The 12,564-nt window shown below is 45.9% G+C and overlaps 1 protein-coding gene across 1 annotated transcript; it reads right to left on the bottom strand.

Moving 5' to 3' along the window:
• Positions 1-836: 836 nt before the first annotated feature.
• Positions 837-12,564, bottom strand: LOC139179603 (intelectin-1a-like). Its single transcript, XM_070779232.1, has 7 exons — positions 12,550-12,564; positions 10,805-10,868; positions 8,899-9,146; positions 8,414-8,572; positions 7,905-8,025; positions 6,557-6,660; positions 837-1,155 (listed from the first exon to the last, which is right to left on the bottom strand). The coding sequence occupies exons 1-7, from the start codon at positions 12,562-12,564 to the stop codon at positions 1,003-1,005; spliced, it is 864 nt and encodes a 287-aa protein (XP_070635333.1). The 3' UTR covers positions 837-1,002.

Here is a 12,564-nt window from a genome sequence, read left to right as displayed (position 1 = left end):
TAAATCAATCATGCCTATGTAATGAATTCTTTGTTAAAAAAGAAAAAGGAAAGAAACCCAAAGAAGTGGGTTCAGAGGGTTTCTGGATTGGGGAACAGATGGGAGAATCAGGGTTGGTGATAGGCTGAGAGGGCATGGAATCTCCTTACACTGCCCCTATACTGTACGCTAAGCATCTCTTACATAGGGCAGTTCCCAATTTTTATCTTTTTATAATAAATCAATCACCAGTTGTTTCTGAGTTCTCTGAGCCACTCTAACAAATTAGTTGAACCAAAGAAGGGATTCACTGGACCCTCAAATATATAGCTGGTCCTTCCAGACTTGCAACTGGTGTCTGAAGTAGGGGATTCAAGGGGCAGAAGTATAGGACTGAGCCATTCACATGTGGGATCTGGGGATTTCACATAGTAGATTGGGTCAACATTGAGTTTAATTGTAGGACCTCCACCTAGTTATCAGAGCATATCTTGGAGCTGAGACAACCCTCCCCAACAAACACACAATGCAATTCATACTAGAATCATTTTAGGGACAATGTCTTAACTGTCAAAGCTACAGAAATCAAGGAAATGGGTAGTCTCAACTACCCAACTTTTTCCTACAGAATCTAAATAATAGTCACATTTTCTTCATTATGTTTCCTTTGAGAGCTTGATTTGACTAGCCAATAACAATATGGTAGGAAAAACTAATGAGAAAACTTTCCCTTGCTCCTCAGTCTTACTCAGGATTTGCCTAGAAAGAGGGGCAAACTTGTGTTCTGGGACCTGAGACTAGAAGTTCCCAACTCAGAAAGTAAATCAAAAGTCACCAGAATAAGAAGCATTATTTTAATACATCTTCCAGGTGTCAGTCAATTTGTAAAAAGAATTTAAAAAACTTAAGAGTCACAAATGATGTAATTTATTCTCCTTTCCTTGTTGGAGAAAACGGAAACATTTTTCCATCTCTGAGTTTCTGGGCTTAGGAGCTGGGTTCCACGTCTCATACACTCAGGTCTCAGCGGTAGAACAGGAGCACAGCCGCCTCAGTGATCTCCCGGCTGGAGCTGTAACCCCGGTGAGTTCCGTATCCATCCCAGTCAAAGGAAGAGAAATCCCCACACTGCACGGGATCGCCCTCTGGGAAGAATCCTCCTCCACCGATGCAGTGCTGGGGGGCAGGGAGAAGACACAGTGAGGGGTTGGCTGTGGACACCACGGAGATCTTAATCTAAATCCCCTGGAATATTTGGTCCTCCTCCTACTTGGCCTTGACCACTCCGCTGCCAGAAATCCTCCCTCCAGTGGACTCTGAAATCATGTTCTTTCCTGAATTACTTTCTACCTTGCTTCATCTTTATTCTCAGGCCTTTTACCTCACCCTTTTCCCTCAACTGATTCCCCCAAATGCTATTCCCCACGGTTCTGGCCACACCAGTCTCCTGATGATGGCTCACCTTCTCCCGTGACTTTTGCTAGTATCAGCATAATCATACATTGTCAAGAAACTCCTAAATCTCGGAAGTCAGGTCCATATTTTCTGAGCTTGAAACCCCATAGGCAACTGCAGCCACATGTCTCCATCTACATATCTCTAGATCTAACAGGCCAGTTGAGCAAAACAAAACTAATTCTCTCTCTTATTGGCCTTGAACACCCTGGCTCAGGTCCTCAGCATTTCACATCTGCATCTTTACACCTGCCTCATTACCTCCCTGCCCCTAATTTCCCTGCTCTTGGATCCATGTCCTCCACCTGGCTATACATCATTATAGAAACATCAAAGCTGATCAGGTCACTCCTCTGTTCAAAATCCTCTGAAGAGTCACATCTTCTACAACATGAAATCTACATCCTGGACAGAATGGAAAAATCCCTGCTTACCCTGCTTCCTGTAGGTATTTCCAGCTTCGGCTCCTGCTTCTACCAAAATGCACAAGATGCTCCAAAAGCAAACAACAGCTCAAGGGCCCTTCAACACCCCCATTGGTCTCTCAAACACCAGTGATTCTGAAAATGTTAGTCACTCATGCTAGACAGGCATCTTTCTGCCCTTGTTACTTGCTGAGCTCTACACACAGCTTTTGAGATTCAACAAAAATGTCCCCAACTCGGAGAATCAGCTATGTGCCATCATTAGAGGTAGAAGCTCCTACATTTTGTTCCCCAGGCCCCTTGTTTATGTTGCTATCACAGGTGACACCACATTGCAACCGTGCACTTATGTCTTCATCCCATTCAGTCTGATTTCCTTAAAATGACTGTCAGCTGTGCATGTCTACTATCGAGCACTTTGTGGGTGCTCTATCATGTATTTTTATGGAATCAGTGCTTGCAAGGGTACATGCAAATGAGCACTAATGAACAAGATAAGGCTCCATGGAAGCCAATGTGGGGGCGACACGTCCAACCCCACTCCCAGGGCCCACACCTGCTTTATCCTCAGAATTGTAACCTAAGGGCTCTTTCATGAGGACACAGTTGTCTCACTTTGACTGACAAATGGGCAAACATATTTGAAGGGGGACATGAAGACGTCCTTCAGGGTCACATTTCTTAGATTGACAGGCAAGAAATGAAAAGGGCCTAATTGAATGTTCTCCCCCCTATATTTCTGACACCCTCTTCTTCTTGCCCCTCCAGTCACAAAATACCCATCAAAGACAGTCTCCAGCCAACACGCCTATGGTGTTCTCTTCTACAAGACTGGAAAAACAACAAACACCTAAAGCTTCTAGAATTGACTAAGAATATTTGAGAATGTCTTTGTGACCTCAACAAACAGAAATATTTCTTAAACACAACATAAAAATGCTAATCATATATGAGAATATACATAAATTGAACTTCAAAACAGTAAATTATGTCCAGTGGTCAAAAGGAATAAACTTTCAGTTCATTTTTCTTGTTCATGCCACGCATGTTACAGATCTCAGTTCCCCAACTAGGGATCCAGTTGGGCCCCCTACAGTGGGAAATTGATCTTCAAACCATCAGGAATATAAATAAGAAGATGCAGGCAGCAGATCAGCTCCATGGTGGACTCTTGGCTCCAGGGTGGCAGATCGGCTCCTGGGTGGCCAGCGGCAGTGGTGAAGGCAAGTGCCCTCTGCTCCTGGGAGTCCTCCAGCATCAGCTCCAGCCTTCTCCGGACCCACTTCCCAACCACTTCAGCAGGGCCTTTGCCTCAACTCCCAGCCACATACTGACCGACGTCTGATGGCCCGTGAAGGTTTAAACGTTCAATGTGGACTAGCAGTAGGACGGCCAGGGCACTAAGCATGTCATCCAGCTACACTGAGGGGCTAAAGCGCATGTCCCTGCTAATTAGGGCCTGAAAAACGTGGTCCACTGGAGAAGGGAATGGCAAACCACTTCAGTATTCTTACCTTGAGAACACCATGAGCAGTATGAAAAGGAAAAAAGACATAACACTGAAAGATGAACACCCCCAGATGGGAAGCTGGCCAATATACTATTGAGAAGATGGAAAATACCTCCAGAAAGAATGAAGAGGCTGAGCCAAAGCGGAAATGATGCCCAGTTGTGGTTGTATCTGGTGGTGAAGGCAAAGCTCAATGCTGTAAAGAACAATACTGCATAGGAAGCTGAAATGTTAGGTCCATGTGGTCAAACAGGAGATGACAAGAGTGAACATGGACATTTTAGGAATCAGTGAACTAAAATGGACGGGAATAGGAGAATTTAATTTAGATGATCATTATATCTACTACTGTGGGTAAGAATCCCTTAGAAGAAATGGAGTAGACCTCAGAGTAAACAAAAGAGTCTGAAATGCAGTACTTAGGTGCAGTCTCAAAAATGACAGAATGATCTCATTTCATTTCCGAGGTAAATCATTCAGCATCACAGCAATCCACATCTATCTCCAAACCATTAAGAAGAAGCTGAAGTTGAATGAGTCTATGAAGACCTACAAGACTTCTTAAAACTAAAACCAAAAAAAGATGTCTTTTTCATCATGGGGACTGGAATGCAAACGTAGTAAGTCAAGAGATACCTGCAATAATGGGCAAGTTTGGCTTGGGAGTACAAAATGAAGCAGGGCAAAGGCTAACAGAGTTTTCCCGAGGGAGCACACTCATCATAGTAAACACTCTCTTCCAACAACACAAGAGACAGCTCTGCACGTGGACATCACCCGATGGTCAGTACCAAAATCAGACTGATTATATTCTTTTCAGCCAAAGGTGGAGAAGCTCTATACACTCAGCAAAAACAAGACCTGGAGCTGATCATGATCAGATCATGAGCTCCTTATTGCAAAATTCAGGCTCAAATTGAACAAGTAGGGAAAACCACTAGGCCATTCAGGTATGACCTAAATCAAATCCTTTATGATTATACAGCAGAAGTGACAAACAAATTCAAGGAATTAGATTTGATAGAGTGCCTGAAGAACTATGGATGGAGGTTCGAAACCTTTACCAGAAGTGGTGACCAAAACCATCCCAAAGAAAAAGAAATGCAAAGGCAAAATGGTCGTCTGAGGAGCCCTTCCAAATAGCTGAGAAAAGAAGAGAAGCAAAAGGCAAAGGAGAAAAGGAAAGATATACCCATTTGAATGCGGAGTTCCAAAGAATAGCAACGAGAGATAAGAAAGCCTTAAGGGGCTTAGGAAGCATCACTACAGACAAAGTTGGAGGTGATGGAATTCCTACTGACCTATTTCATATCCTAAAAGATGATGCTGTTACAATGCTGCACTCATTATGCCAGCAAATTTGGAAAATTCAGCAGTGGCCACACGACTGAAAAGGTGAGTTTTCATTCGAATCCCAGAGAAAGGCAGTGCCAAAGAATGTTCAAATTACCATACAATTACATTCATTTCACATGCCAGCAAGATATGCTCAAAATCCTTCAACTTAGGCTTCAGCAGTATGAGAACTGAGAACTTCCAGAGATGTACAAGCTGGGTTTAGAGAAGGCAGAAGAACCAGAGATAATTGCCAACATACGCTGGATCATAGAAAGCAAGGCAATTTAAAAAAAAAAATCTATGCTGCTTCATTGACTATGCTAAAGCCTTTACTGTGGATCACAACAAACTGAAATATTCTTAATGAAATGGGAATACCAGACCACCTTACCTGTCTCCTGAGAAACCTGCATGCAGGGCAAAAAGCCACAGTTAGAACTGGACATGGAACAATGGAATGGTTCAAAATTGGGAAAGAGGTACATCAAGGCTGTATGTTGTCACCCTGCTTATTTAAGTTATACACACAATACATCATGCAAAATGCAAGCCTGGATAAAGCACAAGCTGGAATCAATATTGCCAGAAGAAATGTCAACAAACTCAGACATACAGTTGATACGACTTTAATGGCAGAAAGTGAAGAGGAACTAAAGAGCCTCTTGATGAAGGGGAAAAAAGAGAGTGGAAAAACTGGCTTAAAACTCAACATTCAGAAAACAAAGACCATGGCATCTGATCCTACCACTTGATGGCAAATAGAAAGGAAAATGTGGAAACAACGTCAGATTTCATTTTCTTGGACTCCATAATCACTACAGACAGTGACGGCAGCCACAAAATTAAAAGACGCTTGCTCCTTGGAAGAAAACCTATGACAAACATAGACAGTGTGTTAAAAAGCAGAGGATCGCTTTGCCGACAAAGGTCCCTGTAGTCAAAGCTGTGGTTTTTCCAGTAGTCATTTATGGATGTGAGAGTTGTACTATGAAGAAGGCTGAGAAGCAAAGAATTGGTGCTTTTGAACTGTGATGCTGGAGATGACTTGTGAGAGTCCCTTGGACAGTAAGGAGAGCAAAGCACTCAGTCCTAAAGGCAATCAACCCTGAATTTTCATTGAAAGGATTGGTGCTGAAGCTGAAGCTCCAATACTTTGGCCACCTAATGCAAAGACCTGACTCACTGGGAAAGACCCTGATGCTGGTAAAGATTGAGGGCAAGAGGAGAAGGGGTCAACAGAGGATGAGATGGCACCACTGACTCAATGGACATGAACTTGAGCAAACTCTGAGACACAGTGAAGGACAGGGAAGCCTGGCATGCTGCACTTCATGGGGTCACAAAGAGAGGGACATGACTTAGCAACTGAGCAACAACAGCAGTGGAGTTCCAGAATCCTAATCACTGGACCATCAGTGATGTTCCAGAATTTCATGTATAAAGTAAGTCCTGGGGGTGTAAGGTACAGTATGGTGACACTAGTCATAAGACTATACTATACATTGAAAAGTCACTCAGAAAGTAGATGTTAAAACTTCTCATCACAAGAAAAAAGAATTTGCAACTGTGAGTAGTGCTGGGTGGTGGCTAGACTTGTTACAGTGATCATTTCATAATATATAAAAATATAGAATCACTATTCTGTATATCAGAAGCTAATATAATGTTATAGATCAATTGAATCTCAATTAAAAAATAATAGCTACAATTTAAAAAATATGTCTACACAATGCCAGAAAAGAGTAAAAATGCAAGCCACATCAAACACCCCAGACAGGTACACACACACACACAAACATACACACACATACACTCGCCCAGACAAGCCAGGGATCTTCCCCAAACTCACGTGCTCAGTGTTACAGCCAGTGACTCTCATCCCAGCACACAGGGCATGGGCTGCCCTCTCATTGTTAAACACTCTGAACTGGACAAAGCCTGCAACAAATTCTCCTGGAAAAGAAGAGGCAGAGAAAAGGCCAAGGATTCAAAGGACGAACTAGAAATATCTTCCCTTTGACCAGCCCAGGAATTCCCTAAATCAATAGGTCAGCTTACAGCCAATCTGTGGGCAAAGAGCACAGCACTTTTCGACAGTGGCTGCTGCATCCTGGCCTTGAAAAAGGAAAGAAGAGACCCTCCCTCCATCTGGGGCAAGAAGACCAAGGCTCAGGCTCACAAAAGTCACTTGTCTGTCTAAGGCTCATAGGAGAAATGAGATCCACTGACAGATCAGCAAGAAGACCTCCAGAGGTTCAGCAGGAATAAGCAATGATCAGAAGCAGCCATCGGTCTCTGCTGGCACACTTCTCATCCAATTACCGGGACTTTAAAGTAAAATGACTCTTATTTTCCCACCAAAGACAAGTTCTGTGGCTTTATCTTGCTTAAAAGGTCTTCTTATAATAATAGCTATCCATCATAACAAAAACAAATTTTTTTTTTGCAAGTTGTTCTCACCTGTGCACATTAATTAGCTCTTAAGTATGGTAAGATTCTTACACTGACTCAGGAAACTCAAACCAGGGCTCTGTGACATCCTAGAAGGGTAGAATGGGGTGGGAGGCTCAAGAGGGAGGGGACATATGCATACCTATGGTTGATTCATGTTGATGTACGGCAGAAACCCACACAATATGGTATTAGTTTAAAATAAATAAACAAACTAAGGGGAAATTAGAAATAAATAAACGAAGGGGGGAAAAGAATCCAAAAGGGTTATTAGTTAAGAAGCCTGAGCCTATAGTTTCTCCATAATGGTTAAATAACAAAAATCCATGTCACATTCCTAGAAAACAGCTTGGCATATTGAAAGATCACTCCTGGGTGTTCTTTGGAAGGAATGATGCTAAAGCTGAAACTCCAGTACTTTGGCCACCTCATGCGAAGAGTTGACTCATTGGAAAAGACTCTGATGCTGGGAGGGATTGGGGGCAGGAGGAGAAGGGGACGACAGAGGATGAGATGGCTGGATGGCATCACCGACTCGATGGACGTGAGTTTGAGTGAACTCCGGGAGTTGATGATGGACAGGGACGCCTGGCGTGCTGCAATTCATGGGGTCGCAAAGAGTCAGACATGATTGAGCGACTGAACTGAACTGAACTGAACTGAAGGATCATTAACTTTTCTTATTTACACTTTCCCGGAGAGTGCAGAGAAGGGTTAACGACTGGGCTTTGGAAGCAGATACTCACGCTGACCATTTGGTGAGTAATAAGATGCAGCTTTCTCAGCATCACCAAAGTCATACTCAACAGGAATGGCTGGGCCGTTGTCAGACCAGCAATTCCCTGCTCCATATTTCACTGGGTATTTCTGCAGGGACCCAAAATACAGATTGTGGAAGACAACAGAGATACTGCCATTCTGGGCAATAAAGGCTTTAATACCCTTATGTGGCATTATACAAATACTGGTGTATTTCCCCCCTGCCACCCATAGCTAGGACCCTAACCAGCCTCAAAACCCCTATCCTTTTCACTCTCTACCCGCCCCAAACCTCTCCCCTAGGCTTCTTCCCCTGCCTGGCTCACAGTTCCTCTGAAAGAGGCGGCACACTAGCTCATAGTGACCCAGAGGTAGTAGAAAGCCAAGCAGAGGCCCTTAGTGATATGGACAGAGCAGACTTACTCCCCATCCCAAACACCTGACTCTCAGCTCAACAAAAGTAGTGCCCCCACCCCCAGCCAGCAGCGCCAGGTACCTGGTAGAGTCCAAACAGATTGTGCCCCAGTCTGCAGAAGAAGCCAGAATTGGTGTGGTACCTCAGCAGGGAGCTGTTCCTCCAGTGCTGCAGGGGGGACTTGTTGGGCACATGCCAGATGCCCAGGTCCTGGGCCTGGATGTCGTAGTAGCCAGGGTTCTGCAGAGGGACACACACTCAGCCTGACCAGTCAAGAAGGTGCCACCAGCCAAAGACCTACACACGCAGTCCTCAGTGCAGCTGAGAGCTCAGGTCTCCGGGGAACAGGTGCCCAGCAGTGCCCAGAACCCCACCTCCCTCCAGCAGACGACGAGACCCCACCACACAAACAACCTTGGTGAGAGGAATTTGTCATTCAAGACATGGACTTCCGTCTTTCTTCTTCTCCAGCCCCACCGCCACATCCCCATCTCCCACCCTCCCTTCCACATGCTCTGCTCCAGCCACAAGCAGCTCCCACCCTTTCCCACCTGGGTGCTCAGTACCTTGTAGTCATTGCTGGTGGCGGCCTCTGCAGACCCAAACGTGTTGTAGTTGGCCCAGTTGCCGTCGCCCTCTGGGTAGTCAGCCCTGTTGCCCTGCTGACTGGACCAGCGATCGCCCACCGTGCATTTCCCACGCATGTTGTTCTCATGGACGCTGGCCACCAGGGTCCAGCCACCACCCCCAGAGGTCATGTCACAGAAGGTCTGGTAGATGATACCATTCTCAGTGCGGAGGTGATACAGGCCATCTACAGAGAGAACCAGTCAGAGACCCTCTGTCTGAGAGCACAGGGTCCATCTCAGACTCACAACCAGAAAGACTCTGGGAAGTCAGAAATGTATCCTGAAGTCTCCCACACATATCTGCTTGTTGAGGACAATTCTCTGTGGACACTGACTGCCTTTGTTCCACGCTACCTTTTCAAAGACTTTGTAGAGCGAACATCCTAGGAGACAGAGATGGTATCTCCCTTGGGATAGAGCCTTCTTATGGCCAGAAGAGGCCAGAAACATCTCAAGTCTACATCAGGATGTAGCCTCTGCAACTCAGAGGTAAGGGCAGGCATGGTCACTGCCCATTATATGAGATTCAGATTCCCTAACTGCACAGTTCTTCCTTGTACTCAGCCCCAGAGAAAATAAACTGTCTTATCCGAAAAGGCTTATATTTGCTTGACGAACCCAGTTTATGAGCCACTTGGCAAACAAACTACATAGGCAGATATCTCCTGGCCCTTTCACATCACTGGGTGGGAAGGGACCCAGAACACCAGCACAGGAAAAGGCTGATGCTCTGGCTACTTCTGTGATTGTGAGGAATAAAGCTCTATGTCTCTGCCTCTGGAGGCTCATGTTTTCTACCAGAATCTATGACACTAGGGCAGGACTAACTACTTAGCTTACAAGCAGGGAAAAATCTTACACTCACTGGAGCTACAGCCATCATGCTAAGACTCACCAGAAACACCACCTTCTCCCTGTGTTCAGAAGATCATGTCTCTGACAACTAGGCTGGACCCAAAAGCCTCAAAATTCCCAATAGAAATCTAAGCTGGAAGCTGGAGTCAGAGCAGACAGGAGCGGTAGACACACACCCTCTTGATCTCCATGACCAAGATCTGTTTAGCTAAAAAGTGGTTAAAAGGAAAGGATGCTGAGTTGGGTTATTACTCACCAGCTGCTTTATGGCACCTTTCTTTGATTTCCTTGCAGCTTCGTGGAAGGAAAGACAGGTAAGGAGCACAGGTTTCCTCCTCCCAAAACTTCTCAACAGCAAGTGTCCCTGCTAGAGGATGTGAGGATAATTCTCAGTCTCATGCCGCTCACACCAGCCTTCCTGGCCATTGGCTCCTAGCCCCTTCCCACTTCACAGGCTCATCACTAGGCTGTGAGGCCCCAGAGGTCAGGATTCTCTCTGCTAAGACTAGCTGACCACAATCTAGTACATACTCAACACTTGCATTCTTCTCCACAACCAATTAAACACAAAAACTCTCATTATGCCTACTGTGATAAATGGAATCGTGAGGATGAAGACTAGGGAAAGATGTTCCCTGGACACAGCCCTGACCACCAAGCACCCTCTGGGAACCCCAAGGCCAAGGCCATAGGAGCAGGAGCAGCTAGAAGGAAGCCCAGTCTTCACCACCATGGCTCCCCTGAGCGCCCTCAGCCACACAGAGGCACAGATGGATGGACCCCCGGACAGGCCTTAGCTTCAGACCAAACATCCAGAGACACCAGCAATCAACACTCTGGCCACAGCTCAATTTGGCTGCAAAGTGTGGCTTCTCTGCATCTCCATGACTCCCCCTCTAGTCCAGGACTTCAGCATCCAACCTGGTTCTACACTCTCTTTTCCACTGCACATCTGAGCTGATGAAACTGCTGCTTCTGAGTCACTTACCTGCACTCTGCCCTCTGGTGGCCACAGTGAGGAACAGCAGGAAGTAAAACCTGACTCCTGTCCCCTAAGTAGAAAGGACATGCACACCGTCATTGGCTGGTTCATCCTTTCTCTCCCTTCCATCCTTTCTCTTTGAACTCTTTGAGTAAGGAAAACTCAAGCGGAAAGTGATGGGATTCTGGGCACTCTGGAACCTCCTGGAACAGACCTTACCCCAGTCAACCCTACAAATCCTTAAGGGGCCACAGTGTCCTTTCTCTGAAACTCCCCATCCTTAAGGCCAAGACCGGACCTGAGTTGGCATTGTGGCTCCCCACACACTGGGATTCTGTCTCAGACTCAGCACAGGGAGCTAGCTCTCTGCTTCCTTCCTCACAGATGCCAGGAGCTGAGAGCGCCCAACCAGGAGGAGTCTCAGATCGACTGCCTCTGCAGGGAGATCTGAGGTACATAAAGTGCTGAGCATATGGGCCCCGCCCATCCCAGCCTACTTTGGACTGCAGGCCCCGCCTTCGAGCATTCTTCCTTGAAGCTTCCTGAGCCTCAGGCCCAGGCAAGGAGAAGGAATGTGTGGCTGGCTGGAGGGGCAGGAGGCAGCACTCCTGGGCACACAGGTGACACTCACACAGGGCTCCCTTCCATAACAGACTCTGGGGATGGACGGGACCTCACGGTTCTCCCCTGCAGCCTTTCCTGCTCCCACCTCAGTCAGATGCCCCAGGGCCTCACACACCTCTGTCAAGTCATCATCCTTCCAGTCTCTCCTGAAACTTTGCCATGAAGCCTTCCCTGACACCCCCACCCCCTGGAGAGGCTGATGGATACTCTCCTGTCCTGCTATGGCCTTTTTCCAACCCCTAATTATGTGATATCACACTGTCATGTCATTCTTGTATTTATTTGGAGTTAGAAATAATTGAAAATTTACAGAATATTGTAAAAATAAAAACAGTTCATAAACACAAATATAGCCTTTACCTAGATCCACCTGCTGTTTGTGTTTCACCCTATTTCCTTTATCATGTATACCCTCTCTCTATATTCACACACAAACTTACACAACACTTTTTCTGGGCAAATTGAGGGTAAGTTACATACATGAAGGCTCTTTCCCATAGATAAGTTTGTATTTTATTAATAGAGATATCTCATATATAACCACAGTGCAATTATCATTAACACTTTTCAGGGTAGCAGTGTAACTTGCTGGGGTCCACCAGCCTGGGAGTTCCACTCAGCTCAACTGGCATCCATAGTAAACTGAAATTCCTCTGGCTTTCATTCCCTCCCATCAGTAGGAGATTTCTTGTCCACATTTGAAGCCCATAATCCCCAGGGTACACCTGCTTACAATGTTCTACATCTCGATTCCACACCCATGCCAGCCCAACTCCTCTCAGCACTGTCCACTGCCCACACTCTGGCTGACCACTGACCCTGTGATACCTCATTTCCGCCACCCCTGCTGCTGGGGCTGCTCTGGGGGATCAGTTGCTGGTGCTCAGGACATTACTTCCTGTCCTTCCTGGGCCTCCAGCAGCATATCTCTGCTGTCCAAGATACAGGAGCCATCATGCTTCTTCAGTGCAGAGGAAGGCAAATGCCTTACACACATACAAACCACTATCTAATCCAAGTCCTGGAATGTTATTAATAACTTACACTTACCCGTGCACTCTACTACATCACAACCATCTGCATTTGTTTTCAGAGAGGACAGAGAGAGAGATGGAGAGAGGACTGACCTGTCTCCCATACAT

The sequence above is a fragment of the Bos indicus genome, chromosome 3 (assembly GCF_029378745.1).
Source record: "Bos indicus isolate NIAB-ARS_2022 breed Sahiwal x Tharparkar chromosome 3, NIAB-ARS_B.indTharparkar_mat_pri_1.0, whole genome shotgun sequence".
NCBI classification, from domain to species: Eukaryota; Metazoa; Chordata; class Mammalia; order Artiodactyla; family Bovidae; genus Bos; species Bos indicus.
Note: the sequence above shows the minus strand (reverse complement) of the source record. Positions and strands in the feature narration are given on the sequence as shown.

What these genes read in the sequence shown, in the direction of transcription:
- LOC139179603 (XM_070779232.1), bottom strand. An exon ending in CCACCAGCAATGACTACAAG is followed by an intron (nt 8,573 to 8,898) that starts GTACTGAGCACC and finishes GTCCCTCTGCAG; the next exon opens with AACCCTGGCTACTACGACAT. An exon ending in ATCTGTTTGGACTCTACCAG is followed by an intron (nt 8,026 to 8,413) that starts GTACCTGGCGCT and finishes GGGTCCCTGCAG; the next exon opens with AAATACCCAGTGAAATATGG.